Source organism: Hoplias malabaricus, chromosome 8 (genome assembly GCF_029633855.1).
Source record: "Hoplias malabaricus isolate fHopMal1 chromosome 8, fHopMal1.hap1, whole genome shotgun sequence".
NCBI lineage: Eukaryota > Metazoa > Chordata > Actinopteri > Characiformes > Erythrinidae > Hoplias > Hoplias malabaricus.
The window spans coordinates 13440435-13463964 of NC_089807.1; the positions used below are offsets into that span (position 1 = coordinate 13440435).

The window sequence follows — 23530 nt, forward strand, 5'->3', positions numbered from 1 at the left end:
TCGAATGCATTGATGGTCCCCCAAAACAAATCAGTCACGTTACCTCAGCCTCTAAAAGAGAATACACGTAAACAATAAACAAAACTGACATATGATCACGTCCGACAGAGTCAGGCCAGGAGCAGGCCCTCTCTATTTAGCTTTCCAAAAATCGTCTTTTTCTCTCTCTCTCTCTCTCTCTCTCTCCCCTCTCTCTCTCCTCTCTCTCTCTCTCCCTCCCCCCCCCCCCCTCTCTCTCTCTCTCTCGTCTCCCCCCCCTCTCTCTCTCTCTCTCTCTCTCTCTCTCTCTCTCTCTCCCCTCCTCTCTCTCCCCTCTCTCTCTCTCTCTCTCTGCTCTCTCTCACTCTCTCTCTCTCTCTCTCTCTCTCTCTCTCTCTCTCTTTCTCTCGCTCTCTTATCAGAGATGAAAGCAGGAGGAACAGTATTTATCTGTTTACAGGACGTCACACTGGCTCCAACAACCCCCCACCAAACCAACTCATTCCCTGCCATTGCACACAAACTCTGAAAACAATATCAATAAACCTTTACAACTAGTGTTAGCAGTTTAACTCCTTCATGCCCAACAACGTAATGCAATATAAAGAGAAATGTTTGGTTTATTTAAAAATCACACTTAGATTTCGACATCATTTCGGAAAATAATCAGTAGTTTGAGATCAAATGCCAATTTTATGCGAACATTACATAAATTTTTATAGCATATAATTTGATCATGTGCCTCTGGAGCATATAAACCACAGTAAATTAAAACTACCAACTACCAATGCACTATAATGATTTAAAGCCCCATTTCCAAACTTCAGGTTGAGCCGCCCTAGCTAAAGGAAAAGGTCAGTTACAAAGTTACAAGCACATCATAAAGCTCTCGTGCATTTTTTTAAACAAGATTTATGATAAGTTGTGCTCTCTCACTCTCCTGCAGTAGTTTGAACTGAATTAGGCTTTTTCTGGAGGAGGCCGCTCAGGAGAAGGGTGTTTTATGGAGCGCTGTTATCTGATCTGACAGAGTGGCGGTCCCATAGCACCAGAGTGCTAATGTAAGAGGATGTCAAAACAAACACGCAAAGAGTCCCAATGTGATCAATACGGTACAACCACAGGGACCTCGGCAAAGAACAGTCGCAGGAACAAGGTAATGGCCTCATCGCTATGCAACCGGCTTCTAAGACGCAGCTTCTTAGAGGTCAAAACTGTGGCTATTATTAAATACTTCAAATCATAAAACATTATTGCAGACAGAGCACACTGAGTCAAGACCATGCAAGAACAGAAAAGCTGATGTAACCTTGGCCTAGCCTAGATCTCCTCTAAATATTATAATGTAGTGTCGAGCAGCCCAGCACCCCCCACCCCCGCCCCAATAGCTGGAGCAGCCGTGTCCCCTGCGTCCACCAGCAGCCCTGTGCGCTTTGGGCGTTTGAGTATGGGAAGCATGCTGTAGCACAGTGAATGACAAACGCTTGCTTATTGATCGCCGTTTGCACTTAGGCCAACTGATAGAAAGTAATTAATGACTCTATTTTCTTCTGTACCAAAGAGAACAATTGAGGTTTATACAGCAACAACACACAGCCGTATGAAAGGCCCCAAGGGAGCCATCTGTAAGAAATGCCTGACCTCAAATATGGAATGATTCAAATAATGCCAAGGAAAAAAAAAAGCACATATGAAGAGCATACACGCCTCAAGAGGGATTAATAGGAGGGGAAAATATATATTGCCTTATTGTAGAGGCTGCCTCACACAAAGAGTACTGCACACACACATAACACACACACACACAGCGCTCTCTATCACAGCTCTCTATGGATCTATTTCTCTGTGAAAGTCAGGTTCATCCTATGCTTCAGCCATTGAAAAAAGGTCAAGCTGGCGGGTTAGAATGGCAATAACACCCCTGAAATGGTACTATCAGTGGAACATGATTGATCAATTGAATTCCATAGCACAGAAAAATGTGGGATTTAAAGTAGAGTATTATACGCACAATGAGTTGAGGCATGATGTTCATTTCAAGTTCATTTCGCCTCCCTCCTGCCACCAGATCAGGCAATCAATAGGGGCCTTGCATATCATATATCACCACACTCGCGCTGAGGAGAGAACATAATCTGCTGCAAATTTAGAATGACAGATTTGTAAGGGAACTAAAGCCAGCGGCTGGGAGGTAGGGCGGCTCTGGTCGTAGCTTCGACGGGGTTGCGGGGACGCTGGCTGGAGGTGCACTGAGGGCTTTTTTTTCTTCTTTTGAGAGCAGAAAGAAGATGAAGCAGTGGGGAATCCGGGGCACCTCCTTCAGCGAGGTGATGAGGTCAGAATCCGAGGGGAAACTGCTCATTTGTTTATAGACAGTGGGTCTGAAGGAAATGCATAAGCTAGCAGTCAAGCAGCGTAATTGTATTCAAGCTGTAGCTGGCCCCCCATTTTTCCAGGGAAAAGCAATCTGAAAGTGAAAGCAGCATTACATTCTAAAGGAAATTGTGCCTTTAAATAATAGCTCTCCATTTCCACCAGCCACCGAATGAGAACAAGCACCCTCCCAACCCCGACCCAACTCCCATTCCTCACCACCACCACCCCTTATTGCTACAGCTCATACTAAAACACATGGTCTTCCCAACAAGTCTATGTTTGCGCTGAAGGTAATCCATCAATTACTGCAGACCTATCACATGATGACGGTGCTGATGCTGGACAGGGAGGGGGAGGTGAAAGTGTAGGAGGAGGAGGACCTCTCTCTCTCTCTCTCTCTCTCTCTCTCTCTCTGTCCCCCTCTCTGTTTCCCCCTTCTTTCTCTCTCTGGCTCGCTCTCATTTTTCGCTTTCTCCCCTCCTCCTCCCACTCTTCTGCTGTCTTTCCACAGCTATTAGGATCTGTTTGAGGCTAGTGCTGACTGAATTTGAACTGATAAACTCCTATCTTTCAGCCCTGCTCTCACCACTGGTGCTGAGAGCTGAACTAGGCTGGGCTATGAGAGCAAGGGAGGGTTTTTTTTTTTTCTTTTTGTATTTGGGTGGCTGCCCTGCAGAGAAATGGGGCCATTATGACTGCTACTAGCATGTGGCCTTGTCCCTCTCTCTTCTCGTAGATGGCTCAGATGGCTCTGGCCCAAACAGTGATTCTCAGGGTAGTGTGGAGAGTTTACGGAAGCACCTGAGGGCCGATGCCTTCACTCAGCAGCAGCTGGAGGCTCTGGACCGGGTGTTTGAGCGGCCATCATACCCAGAACGTCTTCCCAACGTCAGAGCACATCAAGCCAGAGCAGGTCAGTAACACCAAGGCTAACTGGAGAATAACTCTGACCAAATACAGCAAATCCACTCTGACACAAGTATCTCTAACCGGACCCACCGTTATGATTAGTCAAGTCTAACTTAATTGTTCCAAAACTAGAAGCATGACAAAAAGTGAGAAACTTAAAATACGCTTTTGATTTGAGCACTTCACACAAAAGCAACCATCCTAGTGGTAAATAAAAGTCAACAACCATTTTTCGCTTACCCTTCTCAGATACAATACATCTACTATAGCTGATACCTACCCTACACCAACTCAGTCCCTACAACTCACCATGATATTTAATCCAAAACAATACTATTTTGCTAACCCATGTCTCCGCTGAATATATTAAAGGGCCCATATCCAACATTTCCTTGCTGTTTACGGTTTAGCTTGAGATCTGCCAATGATTTTGCATGACTTTAAGACAACTCCTAATTCATTTTTACAAAAGCTCTTCAAAATATCCTTTATCTCTTACAAAATAAAAATGCTTAAATTTGTCATGACATATGACAAACTATTAAACAGGACATCTACAATTGTGGGGAATTGCTGTTCTCTCTGGTTTATTTGTGCTGCGTGTAAAAATATGTTTGGGAGGAGAAAACAACTGTTGTTTGAATGTGGCTGAAGTGTTTATTTACTGCTTGAATTACCACAAAAACTATTTGGAACTCAAGTTTTTAAGTTTTGTAGCACTTTCTGTAATGCAGTTAGTGCTCTCACAAATTTGGAAAATAGCAATAAGTCAATATTACGCACCTTTGGAGCAGGAATAGAGCATTATCCTCAATTTGTGTTTTTTAATGTTGGGAGAGAGAAATATCATACGGGACCGAGACACTTTGATTTTGAGGCATTTTACAGTGGGGCTTTGTAAATACATTAGTCAGATTTGGAGCATGCAAACAACCTGGAGAACAGCAAATTGTGAGGAAACATCCTCAGAATTTTATAAATTAAAAAAAATTGTTTTTGATTAAAATCATGAACATTGCCTTTAATTTAAAAAATATATATATAATTAATATATGGTTTTGAGAGTGAAATAAATTTTATGTTTTTATAAATATATGTTTATTTACAACCGCCCACCCCCCCCCCCCCACATAAAAGAAAAAAAATCGTAATTAATATTCAAACACATTTATATTAATATAATATTTAAACAACCAAAGTGAAAAAAAATCCTGGTCCTGATGTGGCCAGAGGTGCAGTTTAGAGTCTTGCTAAACAAAATACAAGCAGAGAAAGGGGGGGGGGGAAGAACCCTTCTATACAACCTCTTATTTAAAGTCATAGGCTTAACCTTTATTTACTTTCATTAGACTATTAAACAACAAGCAACTATTAATTTTTCCCAAGAAACTCCAAGTGGAGACCTATAAAGCAAAAGCAGAGGCCTAATTGAGTTCATTTTAATTTCTCTCCAATCGTGGCGAATTACACTGGTGATAAATCAGGGGGACAGCCCTCACCCCTAGTAGAGGGCCTAATTTGCAGCTAATTACAAAACTGATTTCTATTGGAAGATCAATACCAAAACGAATTGGAAATGACTTGCAATCACAAAGAGAACCAGGGAAGGTATTAAAATTGCAGGGAAAGAGGTTAAGCGTAAGGAAAAAAATGGCCCTGAAACAGGCCCAGAAAAATCACTTTTAATTCAGTGTAATATTAATCAGACCTTATTCCCTTTTATTGGTCTCTTTTTTCGGCCACCTTTTTAACTCATGAAAGGACGGCCCTATTAGCCAATGTCTGGTGTGTGAAGCAAGGCATTAAAAAGCCATTTTGGAAATGCTGAACTCAATGGACTCACCCCTCCCACACTTCTGCCAGCCATTTGGTCATCCTTTTCAGATGGCTCTTCAGTTGCCCCACGCCCAACCTGCCCCTATCTGCATGATAAAATGGCTGTTGTGCATCTGAGGCCAAGCCGAATAGAGAGGAACATCCGCCACTGGCCCACTGAACAGTTGTATCAGACAATTAGAGTTTATCTGGGATAGAGACAGACAAGACCGGGGTCACGGCATTTCCCTTTGGGACACTGGTCCCATTTAGGTACACATTCACACACACCCGAGTGTGTTTGTATATATGCAAACACATATTTCATTAGCACAGAGATAACAACCGGATGAACCATTTATACAAGAAAACCATTTATAATAAGACACACTGAGAAGTGTCACCCTCATCAGATCTGCTCAGTAAACATTATAGTCTAATATTAATATAGTATAGCATAATATTTGCTGAAAATATAAAAAAAGGTGGTTAATGATGAAAATGACAACTTTTAAATAACCTATTACCTTTAATACTTTTAATATATAAGAATAATCTAAACAATCCAAATACAAATCTAATTCAAATAATTATTGTAGCCAAAAATGCAATTCAGCAAATAGAGCATAAATCTATTGTGCACGCAAAATAATACATCTCAAACATCTCTTTAATTGGTCTGTCTGTCCCTTGCATGTGTCATCACTTCCTTTTTTTCCAAAGAAAACAATTACAAACGGTCGGTTCTGGCTCTAGAAACGGGGCCACATGTCGGTAATCTAACAAAGCAGGGCCGTCTCTTCCCTTGGCTGGTCAGGGGGATGGCTGCAGTCAAGCACAAAGAGGCAGCTGACACCCCTGCCTTTCAACCCGCTCCAAATCCTACGCTCAACCCCGCTCAAAAAAAAAAAAAAAAAAAAAAAAAAAAAAGTAATGTATGCACTCACCATGCACATGCCCTCTCACCAAAATACACACTCAGGCCTTACACTCCCTCTCTCTGTGAATGGGTAGAGCGAAGATGCTACAGAATTTCAGTATCACTGTATTCCAGGTGCTCATTTATAAAGCTACATAGCTATCACCTGAGCAGCCAGTAGATTAACCTAGAAGTAGCTGGTGCCTCCGGTAGTGGCGCATTTTTCCTTTCTTTTCTTCTCCTCGTAGAGCTACACACAAAAAAAATGGCAGACAAAGCATTAAACATGGCTTCACATGATAATGGAACATACTTGGCTGACTGGCGGCTCAGAAGCGGTTAGCTTTATAATTGGACACCTCAAATAGAGAGCTGTGCTGCTGTGCGCCTGTTTAAAGTGTCCCCCTCATTGGCAGGCTAATGAATACTCACTACCAGCACTGAACCCAGGACTGGACGAGGTCAAGCCCAGTCTGTCGACCAGCGCCAGCTCAGAATTGGGCTCCAGCGTGTCACAGAGCTACCCAGTAGTGACAGGTAAGAGTGCTGGATCACCCACCCTAGCCCAGGCCCAGAGGTGGGTAGAGTAGTCTCATATTTAAGTAAACATATGGCTAATTTGATAAAATAATGACACAGGTGTATATATATAAAGCAAAATGATTCAAGTACTACGTTTTTGGTAGAAATGCTATGGAACTTCGTAGGACCTGGCTTGTTATTGTGGCTATGAAGACTATTAACTTTCTCTGGTTTGAAGAAGGTATGCTGCTATTAACTGTCAGATAGTAGAGACTGTATTGTCAGATACATAGCATCTGGATGTTAGGCTGCTTCTTGATTTGTTTTATTAGGTTTACATTTCCCAATTAAAACTAGAGCCAGTTGTTTTTATATTAAGGACTGTATTTAAAGTCACAGCCTTTGCAGTTTGCAGTTGTGCACTCTTAAAACATTTGATATGAAAACAATGTATCTCTCAGCTCACTAAATGGTATATACAACATCTATCAGCATAGGAATTTGTTTCAAACACTCAATTTGCTGCTTAAAACTAGTTACTACCCACCTCTGCCCAGGCAAGTAGCATTCTAGCTAGCATTAGCTAGCACTAGGGTTCACTTTCTCAGTGTATGTTTATGTGTGACTTTTCTTCTGACGTGTTGAGTGGTAAAGTGAGCTATAGAAGTTGAGCTGAGCGTCCGTGAATCTGGCGTTTATATCTGAAGTGGTCAGATTAGTTTTAGAGCCGGTTCTGACAGACAATGTGAGAGAACAGGGCTCAGTACAGACAGGTGCTGTTACTTGCATGGCAGGGTGGGAACAGTGAAAGTGATGATTTGAGAGCTGACTGACGGTGTCAAGCAAGTCACTCTGAGGTAATTGATGCACCGGCTTCTACCTGTCACCTCTGCTTACTGAGGAGCGGTGGATAAAAACGGCCAGTAATGCCTCCCTGTGTAAACAGCACTGTTGTAAGAATATTTGATTTAGCCTGTACCTTTCAGAGGCAGGGTAAGAAACAGCTCTGCGCGTTGCTCTGTGCTGCTCTGGTAATATCCCCCCTGCTTGTCGTCTATTGGTATGTAGTGGTTAATGTCAGGCTGGCTAATTGAAATATTGTTTCATTGCAGCGGCTGTTATTACCTCGGAGAAGGTTAAGTTTACTGATAGCCAACTGTCGCTCTGAGATTAATACGCTGAGCTTTTAATAAAATTCACATAATTATGCAGGAGCCATCAAAGCCAATGAGTTCTGTGTGGGCGTAGGACAGGATGATTGAAAATTGCTGTGCCCCCTTCTCAAATGATAGCTGGCCAGTGTTATGTGAAAAGAAAGGGCTTTTTTTTCCTTGCCGTAATATGTGGGAGGTAGGATTCCCTCCAGAAAGTTGGGCCCCTGGAGAAGAAAGGTGTGTTTTTGTCCTTTGTATGAAAGCAGTCTCGGTCTGGGGAGCACCCTCATGGCAGGTGGCCTTTCTTGCACCTGGGATGGGACTCCACAAGGGGGTTTCAGTGCTGACCACCTTTCGGTTCACAACACCGGACTTGCATCTTAAAGAAACCATGATCTTTTTTTTTTTTTTTTTTTTTAATATTACAATTAATTGCTGTTGGAATAATCATTTATACCATCATTTTACATCATTTACAAAAGTCCAGCTGCTGTTTACACTGTATTAGAATCTCACTGGGATGGGAAAACAGAAATGGTCCAAAATGAGTTGGAATTATAGAGTTTTATAATAAAATCGAATGTAAAGGAACATTTTCCTTACCTAGAAAATTCACCCATTTCTTTATATATTTTACTAACAGTGCTTGGTTTCATACAATGTGTGCTGAGGAAAAGTCCATGAACAGCTAGCAGAAGCTTAAATTATTATGTGTACTCTTCAAACATGAAATGATATTGTAATTATTTTCCCCACTGCCTTTCTGATGCACTGGGCAAAAAGCTCCTTACTCGAAGGCCTTGAATATTAAATGTTGCGTGTGCTATTTTAAACGGGTTTTGGCAGTAATAACTCCATTTATAATGCAGTGCTGAGCAAGTAATGCAGAGTGATATGCAATAACTGGATGTTATGGTGTTCTACCATGTGATAAACTTTGGAAATGGGTATAAGGACCAAGTTAAAAGAGGTGCTAAATTATCCCCTGCATTTACATTGAGAGCCAATTTGGAATAAATGACTCCCTGCCACTGGATAGAGCTGCAGATTATGGTCATTCCCCGCAATGTTTTCCTGAGCCAATTAAAATTCACGCTGTCATTGATCATGTTGATTTTATGTCATGAGATTTGCATAATCTATTAAAGATGAATGATTAATGAACTCTTCATTACAAAACAGAAATTGGAATGTTAAGGGCAGCACGAGGCAAAAGAGACAGGCACTTTTCTGTTTGCTGTTTATCCTATTAGCGTCAAGAGTTAGGACTGCTGTTCTGTGGCTGAAAATGCAGGAAGCACTGTTAGATAGCTGGATTCATTTCTCTGAGCAGGCTGGTGTATCTGGAGTGGGCTGATGTCTCCTGGTAAAACAGATGTATTTCTATTAATGTGAAAGCACACAGTTGTTTCTGTGCAGGGAAACACTGAAGCTGTTTGGCCCCTTGAAATTTGAGCTAATCTTTTCAATATCAGATTCTTAAGGAGTGAATTTTACTCTTTATGTGGTTTTGTTTTGGGACCGCTGTTTTATAACCACCAGTGAGGCATCACATTCCAGCACTTCCACACATTTACAGTAATGAAAAAACAAAGGCATGATTTATTCCAGCTATGGAAACGAGCCTGGATGCTGTCCAGCTCTGACTCGTCCTTTTTTATTTAAAAAAAAAAAGGGCCGTTTTGCACATACCTCTACAATGAATGGCCGGTGCACATTCTTAAGCGCCCTCCCTGCAGAGGCATATAATGGAAGTCTTCCTGGTGCCAGTGGGATGGTACCGTGTAAATGGGCACCCCTCTGACCCGCTGAAAACCTGAGCAGGTGCTGAAGGGATCTCCCTTGTTCCAAATCTCTTCAGAGAGATGGTGTGGGGGGGTAGGGAGTGCTGTGCCTGAAAGCAACACAGCTCCATGTCTGTAGGCTGTGGTAAAAAAAAAGAAAAAAAAAAAGAGAGAGAGCGAGAGAGAGAGAGAGAGAGAGAGAGAAGAATAAGAAAGCATGGCGCAGGAGAAGTTAGAAGGAAAAGCAGCATACGCAGGCAGAGAGGAAAGAAAAGACTGCTTTGTGTCGGCCTATGCCGCTGATGAACTCCGGCTGAAATATATCCGCCAGAGAGCCATTTTTTAAGTGTGGCTTGCTATTCTCCAGTGAGCAGCGAACAACAGGCAGCCGGCTCGGCTTAGGCGCCTGATGTGTGGCCCGGTGACAAACTACCTGTGTCTCAGCTCGGCTCAGCTCAGCCCCGCCAGGCCCTGCTGCCCAAATTAATGTTTATTTCATCCTCACAATAGCACACTAACCTTTGAGCACACATTTGATAATGAATGACTTTTAAGCACATAGACAGGGAATTCAACTTTAAATCGCCTCAGCAAACAGTTTTCGCTTAGTCGCAATAGATTAGGCTTGCTTTTTTATGTTTGCTTTTTATTGCAGGCTCATGATGAATGGCAGACTCCAGAAAACTGAAAATGGAGGTCAAAGATTTTAGTTATTGTTATTGTTACAGTCATGAAGGTGTCCCAGTTGTGGAGATTCGAAAAAAACATGTTTAATCCCCTAAAGTCCTGTATGCAGGTGACTTTGCTGTAGCTGCTAGGCTTAAAAAAAGGAAGGTCAAACACTTGCCTCCCCCCACATCACCACCATTACCACCACCACCATCACCACCCAGATACACTCCCCTCAGTATATGCACCCATGTGAAACCATGCACTGGAGAGAGACAGATGTGGAGAACTCTATAGGTCTGATGCAGTGATGTGTTTTGCTGCGAGAGAGCCTCCGCACAGACCTGTGTTTATCTCCCATCTCAGTAATCAGGAGGTTGACAGCCTTCCTTTTCGCAGGCCTCGCTCGTCCGCGGGACAATAAGCAACAGCACTTCTGATTAGTTTCAAAGTTCACTGATCTCGAACACTAAGCCCCCGGTCAGCGTAGCACGGTGCCCTTGTCTGTCTGACAACAGCAGAGCACTGCGTGTGAAAACAGGAGGCCTAATTCGCTCCAAAAAGCCTCTTTCCCCTCGCCTTTATTGGCCTCAAAGGTTTTCGTCTCCAAGTTGAGCTTTATGGCCAACATCTCCTTCTGCAAAATATAGTCATCCGAGCTGTTCATTTTATGCCTCCCCTGAACCTTTTTTTGTACGGCTGGCAACAAAATTTTACATTCTCTAACGAGCTTGCTGCTAAAACGCCAGGTTTATTAGTCAGGTACTGTACGCAGATGCAGCCATCAGACTCGAGCTCCTTCGCGACGGGAAATTCTGCCATTGATTTGTGTGGGAAAGAGGCCAGTTAAGTTGCCCGATTTCCTGGCGTTAGGTCTGAAAGGGTTGTCAGGGTTGCGTCCGACATAAAGGAGGCCTTATCTTAATGAGGGATTCTCCGCACACAGCTCGGTTGTAAAACAACAATAGTTGGGAAGCAGCTAATGAGGCTATCATGGAGCTGTGAGAGCCCTCCCCACAGACCACGCTAACAGAAGAGGATGTTAAAGGGGGGGGAGAGAGAGAGAGAGAGAGAGAGAGAGAGAGAGAGAGAGAGAGAGAGAGAGAGAGAGAGAGAGAGAGAGAGAGAAAGAGATTACATTGATTGTTTGGGTTGCAGCGGCAAACCCGCTAAGATGAATGAAAAATGCCAACTTTCATCAGCCAGATGATATTAATGCTGATGTTACAAAGCGACTGTTTTATGAATTGCAGTGTGTGGTGTGTGTGTGTGTGTGTGTGTGTGTGTGTGTATGGGTGTGTGTGTGATTTTTTTTCCTCAGTTATTTTCATACACCTAAACCTGAGGGAAATTTCTCTCATATCTGAGCTTGATTGACCTGGGAGGCTTTCAAATTGGTTGTAGATGTTATTTTACAGATAGTGTACACACAGAAATGACCTAATAATGAGGAAATATATTCATTTGTTAGTTTATAATGAAAGCCAAACTGCTAGAATTTGCTTTAGAGTAATTCCTGTTGCTCAGGTTCATTAGAAGGATTCAGCTTTCAGAAATTAAATATATTCAATGCATGAGTTGTTTCACATCAAAACAGACCACTTGTGGGCTCCAAAGAGGTGTTATCTCTTACCTGACACTTCACGTTCAGACTCGTATTCAGTGAAGATTTCAAAGGAAAAGCCCAAGGGTTTGGGTTGAGAAAGTTTTATCAGGGCCTTTAAAGGGAAGAATGCTCTTTACACTTCGGGATTTCCATTCACAAGCTGTAGGAGATGACCATTAGGTTCCATTTGCTTAACAGTGTGTTTAAGGTATCGGCAGTCTAATTATTTGAGGTTGTGTGTGTGTGTGTTACTGTGATACCCTTTGACCCCTGCAAACATGACATCTGACCATTACTGACACACACACACACACACACACACACACACACACACACACATATTCTTTTAGTTTAATAAATTTGTATTTTTTTTCTGGACACGTTTTGTTTTTTCAAAGTACTTCCAATGTTCTCTCTTAGAAGCTGGTTGAATACCCTGCTGTTATGTTTTTTAAATAATTTAATGATATGCTAAGATCTGAGGTCTGTGACAGCCAGACCACAGTTTTTGTGTGCAGGGGTTTACTGTTTTGCCTGTTAATTCTGACAGTGCCATATACCTTGTTGAGTCTCCTCACATCCTCTCAGAAAGATGGACAAAACACCTGTGATGATGTTCAGATTCAGAGCTAGAATGGCATTTATTTTTATTTTCTTCCCCAAATTAATTCTTCAAATATTATGTATCTGCTGTTGACACTTAGTTGGTCCCATTTTATAATTATACTTTCACAAAATCCTTGTCTTTAATGGTTTGTTCCAAACAAATAAATGAAGGGTGATGTCTGTCTTTTGTGTAAGAATGTACAAACACAGAGAGTTACTTAGATGTGCTAAAGCAGTTACAAAAAAACACTATCACTGCACACAGTCAGACAAATCCGTATTTCTCTCCAATTTCCTTTTGTTATGTTGGTTTTGACCGACTGGTCCCATTCATAACATCTATCCTACTTCATTCCATTTTTTTACTTTCTTTTTGTGCTTGTGTGTGCGTGTGTGTGCCTGTGCATTGTCTGATTGTGTGTGTGGCTTTTGTTTTGTTTCTCCACCCGGCAGAATCCCATTCGTCCTCGGTGTGTGTTAAGCAAGAGCCACACGAGGCTTCGCTGGCTCCTTTCACCCCCTCCTCGCTGGCAGCCTCGGGCCTAGCGGAACTGTTGCCCTTCCAGCCCAGCGTGTCAGTAGACGCCTCCACCCCCTGCTACGGTGCCTATGCCCACCATGGCCCCAGCTACGGCCAGTATGCAAGCCAGCCTATTATAGCAGGTACAGCCCCACTGGAGAAGGAAAAAAAAAATCATTGTACCCTGCGCTGGTTGGGGGGAGACACCTACTGTCCATCTCTAGCCCAGAGCTACTAGCTACCATTAATGATGACTGCTTTGTTATTTTATGCTGGGAAAGTTTGGCCACCCTGGCCTGTATGTGTCTGTGTTTGTGTGAGAGTGTATGTTTCAACATATTTCAAATTCATTCTGCACTCCTCAGATATTAACTCATGTGTTGTGATAGTGGGATTTATTTTCAAAAATGTTTCTAAACAACAAACAAACAAACAACAACAAAAATCACTCCAAATTCTTTTACTTTTTTTAGCAGCTTCTTAGAGAAAGGTTTATAGACATCATGGGGAAATTAATGAATTATAATACAGTGTTTAAATAATTCATACTAGCTATTACAAATATTCAGGACACCAAATATAAAATTATTTTGCACATTATAAAGTTACTGTGCTCAGATTTTCTAATTTATACAATTTTTAATGAGATGCTTTGCCATGTGATGACTGGCTCAAGCATTTGTGAATTACATCACTATTTATGAAGCTAAAACAAATAATCCACAGCATTTGACACACATATAATAGCTATAAATTTATTATTAATTCGCTTGTAGAGCCAGATATTGTATTATATGTACAGGATCTTAAAATCTATTACAGTGAAGGGTACTTTTCCTGCTGGTGTTGTTTAGTCAAAGCCAACAAAAAATGTAGGCAAATGAATTTAACTGTAAAAGTCCAGATTCAGAAATATTGTGAAGGCTGGCTGCTGGAGCACAGCAATGCTAAACACATCAATGCTTATAGCTTTCAAACTGAGGAAGAACTTTATGCTGCAGGCAAGTCTATGTGAAGGGGCTGAGTGAAGGTGCATGGCAGTATTCTTAGCCTGTTAACTCGAGACACACAAACAAATAAGAGGTAGTTTTCTTCTGAGAGGTTAACCTAGCCCTGGAATATATTTAAATTTCAACAGGGAATCTCCTTTGTGCAGAGTCGTTCAGGACTAGACTTAATCCATAACTAGGAGTACAACCATGCGAGTTCCAGGTGCTCATATCTATTATCAGAGGGCATTTTGTACATATTTATTAAACATATTTTTTGCAGATTGTATATAACTTAAAATATTTAAAATGTTACAAAAAAATATAAAGGACATTTACTGTCTTCAAATGATGCAGAAAAATAAAAATAAAATATTGGACATCCTTCTTTTTTTGGGAAGGCAATGATATATAATAATTCTCCCTGTGAATTGTAATCACATTATTTTAAAGATTCAAACTGGAAGCTGGTATGTTGTAACTGCTCACCAACGGACCCAAGCTACTTATTAGTTTTATATTAATATTCTAATTCTCTGCTACAGTGTAGATTTTTTTATTGCAGAAGAAACTGATAAGAACCACAGCTCAGCTTGCTAAAGCAATCAAGGGATTCAGAGAATGATTCTTAATGGTGTAATTCTAGATGAATATTGTTACTGGACTCTGGGAATACTGCAGTTTCTATTGAGTCCTTTCTTTTTCCCCATAAATCCTCTATTAAACACATCTTGTTAAAGACATCATCCTAATCCCATAGTGGCAGATTTCTGCTCTGTAAAAAGTGAGCACATTCGACTGAGTGGATGTCACTATCCTCCATGACAAAGGCAGGAGGCCCAGTGAAGGCCCAGTTCAGACTCAGGCTCAGGCTCTACGTTCCAGAGCTGGAGCCAAAGGCTTGGCCAGAAGAGCTGGCCGTCACCACCAATTACAGGACTGAATGTAGAGGCCAAGCTCGCTTCTACCCTCAGCACTGCTGAGGTCTTCAGTAAGGGCTCTGCCAAACAAAAGTGTTCAGTTCTGTTCATCTCTGTCACACTACAGAAAAAAAATAGACACATGAGTGAGAACTGGCCTTCAGTGTTTTTGTGAAGCACAGTGATGAGAGAGAATAAAAAAAGCCATGGTGTTCTGCTGTGTAAGCAGGTTTTGAATGGTAGCGCAAAGAGAAGATGATCTTTGACCACAGTGTGGTTTGCCTGTAATGAGTTTCGGACAATATAGGCTCCTTGTTTTTCTTTCTAATCATCTGTGGCTGTATTGCTGGCGCCCTCTTTGATAACTGATGAGCTTTGGATCTGAAGCATTATTGTCGATTATAGACACTTGTGGAGTGGAAAAGAGGAGGAAATGTCTGATATGATAGAAGGCTTTTACTATAGTTGAGCTCAAGGTCACAAATTTTCACACTGTGTTTCTTTCAGCACTGCTTACTGCTTAGGGCTCTTTTCCGGTTTATTTTATGCACCATAAACTTTACTGTGAAAAGTGTGTGGTCTGCACAATACCTTGCTTTATGGTATATCAAGGAGCAACTGTGTTTTTGCTTGTAAACTTTGTGAATATATATATATATATATATATTGCTAGGAAAATAAAAGGTTTGCTTATAAATTAGAATACAGCACGTTAGTCAAGATTCAGCTTTGCATAACCAAAGAGGAAATATGTCTCTTTTATTTGAGACATAGTTCAGGGGCTTCTCTTACATTCTTTGCCTCTTTCTTTCAGGCCGAGACATGGCCAGCACGACTCTCCCAGGCTACCCCCCTCATGTCCCCCCCACTGGGCAGGGAAGCTACCCCACCTCTACGCTTGCTGGAATGGTCCCTGGTAAGTGACATTACTCTTTTTATGAGGCTGTTAATTTTAAGAGAGCTCGTAATATTTTCACCAATTGACCATCTTCTGCAAACCTGAGGTCATTCAAAGCCAACATAAAGTTCATAAAGAAATGTTTGGAAGGCTTACTTTTAAAGCTTTGAAGAAGTGCCCGCTGAGTCCGGCAAGAAAAACAGCACAGGAAAAAATCTTTGAAACAGTAGCCATGTCTTTTAGCATAATGCTAAGTATGTAACAAAGAGGGCTAGCCAAGCAGTGACTATAGGCTTATTAAGGACAGTGATGGGCTGTGTGAATCGCAGGCCTCTTCGGACACGTAATTGACCTGTAAGGAAACATGGGGCTGCTTATTTGCTGCGTAGGAGCAAATTAGCGCTGCTCAATAAGCGATCAGGGCACGGGATATAGGACAGTTCCTCTCAGTTCCACTCGGGTTCCAGCGCTCATTACCCGCCCCCCCAGCATTCTCACGGACCATCGATAAACAGGGCTCTCTCCACCCCAGCCTGCAGTGCTGCAGAGCGTATCTCTTTCCCCCTCTACTTAACCTGCAGTTCAGGTTCACAGCAAACAGTTAAGGGTCACAAAACAGCGGGCGGGAAGGCCTGTAAATATTTAAATCACTATCTCTCTGAGGGACCCGGCTTGAGTTTCACTGCCAGCCACCAGGACAGGATGCAATCTGGCAACAGACTGGTGCCCTCTCCCCAAACAGCACACACACAGACACGGATACAAACACACACACAGGCACACAACGCCAGTCCTGTACAGTACAATACTGCAAGAGGCCAGCTATAAGCTGTAGCACTGCTTCCATGCTTTTTCCCAGACCTGACCTCAGCATCAGTGACAAAATATTCCTCACAGCATCTGCACAAACACATTTTGAGAAAAAAAAAATGGAAAACAAATATTTTACATCAAACAGAGAAGGATTCTTGTGGCGGTCACTGTTGAGTGCTTCAGCCAAATTCAGCCTCCCTGGGTTGCAAACATGAATAGCATTTTATTTTTTCTTTGCTGGGCAAATTTAATCCAGTGACAGAATTCATTTGTTGGGCAAACATATCTTTACAGGTACATCAAATATGGTTTCATCAAAGATGTATTTTCACTGGTCACACACATCCAGTGAGAAATCCTCTTAAATCCAGCAGCCACGGGTTTAGTGTGCTCTCCCATTCATCTGGTCCCCGAACGACTAAGATTTAGTGACAGACCCCAAACACTGTTAAAGCAAAAGCCATTCCTCACCAGCTTCATATAAACCCCAGCCTTTATTGTCTCATAAAAGAAAGAAACGTGGGGGGACCAACAGCATTGCTCACTGACACGCTTGTGGCTGTTCCCTGAAAGTCGAATCCAGGCTGTATATAGAGGGAGGGCGCAAGCAGGAACGAGTCCATTGGGGTGCTTTGGGAAGTTTGTAGAAAGCTTAGAAAGTGAACTCTAAAAGTTCAATGGCACATATCAAACGAAAAGAACGGTTTAGAGCTGTGTTAAGTTCGACACGATCGCCCACACTGCAGCACTTAAAGCAGCAGGATCTCCAGCATTTGTGGACTAGTGCATTAAAATACTGCAGTATATGTCAGCACTGATGTACATCAGTTCAAAGTGCTTAGCCAATTTTGCCCTGAGTTTTAAAGACCTAGACTGAAGCACCAGCGTGAATAGAGGCCATTCCTACAGGCAGGAATTGTGTTTCAGAACAAAGTGTTAAAGCATCAAAGGCCTTGTTGTATTGTATTGATTGTTGTTTAAGAGTAATGCTAAGCATATCTCAGAGTGTGATTTATTTTGATTTGTAGGAAGCGATTTTTCAGGAAATCCCTACTCCCATCCGCAATACACAACCTACAATGAAGCGTGGCGATTCAGTAACCCTGCGTTATTAAGTGAGTATTAACACTTTAATACATAGGCTATTGATGTTATCTTATTAGATTGAAGACTTGAGTGTTCAAATACATTTATAAATAATCTTTAAAGAACTTAAAAATCAGTATATTTATCTTTGTTTTGACATTTGACAAAATGTACTAACCTCACTATTATGATATTATGACAGCATGTAGCCTAAGCCATAATGTAGGAGTGAGTTTTAGTTATATATAAATATATATATATTTCCACCTGCTTTTGAGTGGGCCTAAATGTTCGTCTGTTGTGCTGCACTGGTTGGTTTCAAACGGTCCGCTCTTCTGTTAACTTCCAGGTTCCCCTTATTATTATAGTGCCGCATCCAGGGGCTCCGCCCCTCCCACTGCTGCCACTGCCTATGACCGTCACTAGTTACCATGGCAACCCAATCAAACTGCAGCACCATGGTCGTGGCCTCCATATTGTACCAGTCTGAATGGCATTAAGGTCCACGGGATTGAACGTGACTCCACAATCTTCAGTTTCGCGAGGTCAAGCTGAGATTACGAGGGTCAAACAGCGGTGGGTGTTTTTGCCTCATACATTTCTTCAACCCCCTGACCATCAGCACCAGAGCCCTCGTTCTTCAATGCACCGAAAAGTGACTGAGCAATTTTTCCGAAAAGACTCTGAAAGATTATACAATATATATATATTATAAAATATAAAAACATGATGAACCGTGTGAAAAATACAAAGTAACAAGTGATGTGTTTTTTTTTTTTTTTTTTTTTTTTTTTTTTTTTTTTTGCTTTTTCCATCAATGCATTCCTTTACATGTTGTACTTAGTGTCATTGACCAAGGATTGATTGAGGCATTTAGGATTGTCCTTTGCCAATGTCCTACCATTACCACTGTCTTACCTCTCATGGACACATCAATTATGCAAGGGGCTCAGAGAAGGAGAGGACTCCAGTAGAAGGCTTTCACTCAGACCCCTGCCATAATGACCACTTCAGTCATCCTCTGCCTCTAAACGATGGCATGATGATAACAAAAGACATACATTTTTTTCTGTGATACACAATCAAATGTAAACGTCTGACTGCTAAGAATAAAAAAGGAAACAGTGATTCCAAAATGCCTGAACAGAAATTATTTTTTTTAAAGTTATAATTGTGTTGGCTTTAATGAACTCAGTTCCTTTCTGTCTTTTTGCTTTATATACAATTTTTTGTCACAGTTTCAATCACAGTTCATTGCAAGCTACAAGTTCACAACAAACATGATTTGCTAATGTTTGCACTATTTAATCACAAGATTTGAAAAAGACCAGTGAGCTAGCAAAGTCACAACATGCACAGCCATTGATGTGAGATGAAGTCTATGTAGCGTAATTGGATATAATCATTGGAATTTGTTTTTCCACTCTGAATTTATTCGCTTTTTCATGTTTCATTTCAGTAAAAATAAAAAAATATACATAAAAATTAAAAAGATTTGTGCATACGGCACTCCACTAAGCCACTATGAGCTGTAGTAAAATCCTGTTTACACATTGCAAATTGCTGGTAAATTATTTTATCCCCAAGAAGAACTTCATGCTGAAAGAGAAAAAGCTCTTTATGTCCCTACTTCTCTGTTATATAACACTCCTAATACTGCCTTACTATCTTTTTCTCCCCTTTCCCCTCAAATGTAAGGGTGAACTGATTGGCTCCAGTCCTGAGAGGTAGACGTGCATGTAACACAACCTTTGTGAAGTTGAACAAGTTGTCTCTAAATCTAGGTGGGATATTCGAGACCGAAATGAAAAAGATTCATTGCGTTACACTCCTGGAAATGTAAAGTGAATGTAATTTTTACCACATTTGCCAAAGACTTAGTTTGATATTTAATATTTTATTTGCAGTATCTGTATGCATTATTAAAAGCAGTATTATGTTTGAATAGTAGTCAACACTGATTGTATGTGGTAATGTAAAACGAAATGCAAAAGGTCCATCAAATACACATTACAGTGAACACGAACAAAGGTGTATCCAGTTACTTAATGTTATGTCATTTGCAACAAATTGCTGCTTTGTAGTATTTTTTGTGTATAATGTGAAGACAATTCTTCTATGTATATAAGATCACCTACATCTGACCATCGCAGTATCGTACTAATTTACTGATTCCATTTGTACATATGCGATTTGAAAGGAGGTGGGGGAGAGGAATACATACATTTGTGTCTTATGTGTTGTGCACTAAAGCACAACGAAAAAAAGAGAAAAAAAAAATTATTCCGTGGGTTTCTGATGATGCCCATCACCTGTACGGCTGGTTGTACGTTTGGTTCTGTTAATCTTGACATGTTCATAATTTTTTTAAGTCACTATGCAAATGAAGTAAATGGCTTTCTGTATTCTCTCATTACTGCCTTCAGTTCAATATTTAATTCTGGTTGATATTTTAGCCTCTTGTCGATGGCAAGTCTGTACAAATGAACAAATACATTCTACAAGACTGGATCTGTGACTCTGACAGATTTTCTTACAGCGATCCTCATTCCATATTCAAAGCACAAAGTTTAAAATGTAACTACTGTTCTAAAGGCTCCTGAGCCACACTGACATGACCCTGACCACAGCAGCCAGGACAAAAACAGCACATTTACAGAAACTTCAGCTAACACACCCACACCACACACACCACACTACACACAGACATGCAATAAACACCTACTCAGAATCCATACAGAACACTGAGTGCAAAGAGAACAACAGTTAAGAATAAAAGGACGAACACTGTCACCGTTGAAGAAGGTCAAAAGTGCAGTCCCGCTAAGAATGGAGGGATTTTTTTGGTCTCGCTCATTACGCTCCATTTTGTGTCTTTTAAAAAAGAGGCAGAGAGAAAGGACCTACATCATTAGAGCAAGGCAGAGGACATGCTTCTCCTCCAGCTGTTAAAATGATACAGGAGATATGTCATGGACGTAACAAGAATTTCTGATGAAAATCTATAACAAAAGCCATGTGGCCTCAATCACTGCTCTGTTCCACTTCTGTCCAATTCCCTTTTTTTGTGCACATGAGAAATAAATTTTTTGTATGTCAACCCATGAGTGTGGTAGTTATTATTAACCCTTTCATGATGGGAGTGTTCAGGGTTCAAGGACACGACAGGATCAGATTTCTGATGCCAAGTGTAAGCTACTGGTACATGAAATAGTGTTAGTGTAAGAGTGTGGAAAAAGGTTTCTTCTGCAGATTTTGCCAGTTTTAAAATATTTCACAGTATATGTATTTTATTACAATTTGTATCATTTAAATGATATATAATAATAAATAGTATGTACTAATATTCTGTTACAAACTGTGTATTAAATAGAGTACAAAACACCTAATCCTGCAGAACAGAAGAGAAAGAGAGAGAGAGAGAGAGAGAGAGAGAGAGAGAGAGAGAGAGAGAGATGTAATGATGCTAGGTTTCCTCTGCAGCACACCACTGCTTGCTTCTCCTGCTGGAGCAGACAATCCAGCCCAGTTGTAATTCAATTGCTCTGCCTATTGTTTATTTCATAGCTCCCCTGTGAAGCATCAAAAGCTGCTGTTCTGTCAGCCTCTTACTGTCGTATATGTTTGTCATTCAGGCCTTGTTAAAATAACGAAAAAGAGCCTCGTCTTCACTCTTCCCCCAGCTGAGAATTCCCAGTGGTAAAATTATTCCATTTAGATGGAAACTTTTTTGTCACTACCCTGTCTAAATTGGCATATCTGCCTCTTTTGCTGAAACCAATAAACTGTGAACCCGGATGCATCTGTCAATCAGGCTCATCTTTACTTTAGCATGCCAGATGACAACAAGGGAGAGACGGGGAGGGAAAAAAAAGGAAGCCGAATGGAATCAGCTGATTGGCTCTCATCAGCAAGGCATTACAAAAAGCACCTGTCATCCTCCGGGCTCCTCAAACCAGTCAGGGGCCCAGCCCAGTACGGCTGCGCTTCGACAAACAGCTACACACACTCACACCCACACACTCACTGTAAATCTCAGGCTTATTTATTGTTTCTTTCTCTGCCACCAACATTGAGAACACTGAGTTTCTCTCACCACTTTAGCTTTTAGATAAAATACTCAAGTTCATTCACTAATCCTGAAGGAACATACAATAAAAAGTGTTACAGTTACATATTTTTAGTATTGGAAGCACTTTCCAAAAAGGTGACCTATAAATTCTGTATTTATATTAAGCAAATAAACAGGGATTGCACGATAAAATGTACACAAATGTTTACATATTATTTTATATATTTCACACAGTAAATTGGACCAGATTTGGTCATTTCACCACAGATGCCTACATTTTTGTCTATATTTTGACTATATTTACTATTAACAGTGAAAGCATTCCGGACCTAATCTCAGCATTCACCTTCAATGTCACTCTTAATTTAATACATAAATGAAAAACGTAGCCCTTTCAAAAATACATAGTCTTAATAAAAACATACTGTTGCTGTCCAAAAAAAACTATTTTTGTTAATGTTTAATTTACCACAGCAACTGTCCTTCACATTGGGTGACAATTTCGTGATGAATGAACCAATATTTCCTTCTCCTGTACAGTTACTATTTTAAGAGATATGTGGGTTTTCTATGGAGAGTTATGAAAGGCGTTTACATACTATTTTAAAATATGATGTTTCCGCTCAGGTTATGTTTACTATAACAGCTATTAAATACTGCATCTCACTGGATGTGTTGGATGGGTGAAGAAAGTTTCCTTTTTATTAAAGTGGTAAAAGATTCTTATTTAAATCTCACACGGTAACATTACCAGTCAGTGACAACACAGCCAGGTTTTAGTTCAATAACCCGATCACTTCTCACAGTACACACGTGTTACTGGTCGACACGGCTGTATGACACCACCCCAATCCCATCACACATTATCTGAAATGGTAATAACCTGGAACCATATCCATGTAGTTTTATGTAAATTCTTGTAGGTGATAAAGGTTTAGCGACAGTGTATTTAGAAGACGGTTGAAACAGGGCCAGCGTATGTAGGTTGAATGGGGAGGAAGTAGCCTTATCTGTCATGAGGTGTCACTGAGGATAGAGGAAGGGGGTATCAGAGGAGTAGCAGTGGACAGCGTCACTTTTAAAGTCCTGTCAACTGTGTACGTGCTCATCATCATCATCACTGTCATTTCTGATGCTGTGGAGGGGAAAGGCCAACCCGGGGCTGCCAATCAAATCCACCTCATTAGGGACAGTGCTAATTATGAATTTCTGTGCAAGAGCCCGGGTCTGGAAATTCATTTAAGTACGACACTGTTCACCATGTCTACTACTATTATAAACTGTGCACACAAAATGTAGCTATGTAATATTCAGTATGCCTGCTGCACTTTACAAAATACAGTGCATGTCAAACACATTTGTTTTATATTTGTTTCATATAATACATTTTATATTTAATATCCACGGAAATGACCATTAAGTAAAAGGTATTCATTTTTAGTGGCACTACAGGCCCATAATAAAGCAGAAGCTTCTTTTACTTTCGTTTTATACTATTTTTCAGTTTTTATTGTGTCCTCCCTTTGACTTAATTAGAGGTTTTGTTCTTTCTGAGAGACTGTAGATCCAGTTTTTCAAATAAACAAACAGGGATATTTTTTCACATCTCCTAATTCTGTCAGTTGCATTTTGTGCTTCACACAATCCAAGTAAGTCCCAAACATATCCAAAGATGATGAGTCTGAGATCTGCACAAGTACATTTTTATTGATCAGAGTAAAAAACCTCAAATGCACAAAAGTACTAGGGTCAGTTGTGTATTTTTCATTCCCAGAAAATAGGAGAATATCCACACTCTAAAAATAATCAACAATAACCCAAGCACAGATAATACACACACACACAATATATATATATATATATAACATTGATGAGGTGTGTGTGTGTATGTTT

General features: G+C 40.7%; 1 protein-coding gene across 1 annotated transcript in view; it reads left to right on the forward strand.

Moving 5' to 3' along the window:
- The window catches only part of pax2a (paired box 2a), a 30802-nt gene extending 12578 nt beyond the window's left edge, over nt 1-18224 (forward strand). The window contains 6 exon segments of the mRNA XM_066678782.1: nt 3092-3231; nt 3233-3268; nt 6415-6535; nt 15583-15684; nt 17508-17594; nt 17915-18224. Of these exon segments, the coding sequence (XP_066534879.1) occupies nt 3092-3231; nt 3233-3268; nt 6415-6535; nt 15583-15684; nt 17508-17594; nt 17915-17991 (563 nt within the window). The 3' untranslated portion in view covers nt 17992-18224.
- Nucleotides 18225-23530: the final 5306 nt, after the last annotated feature.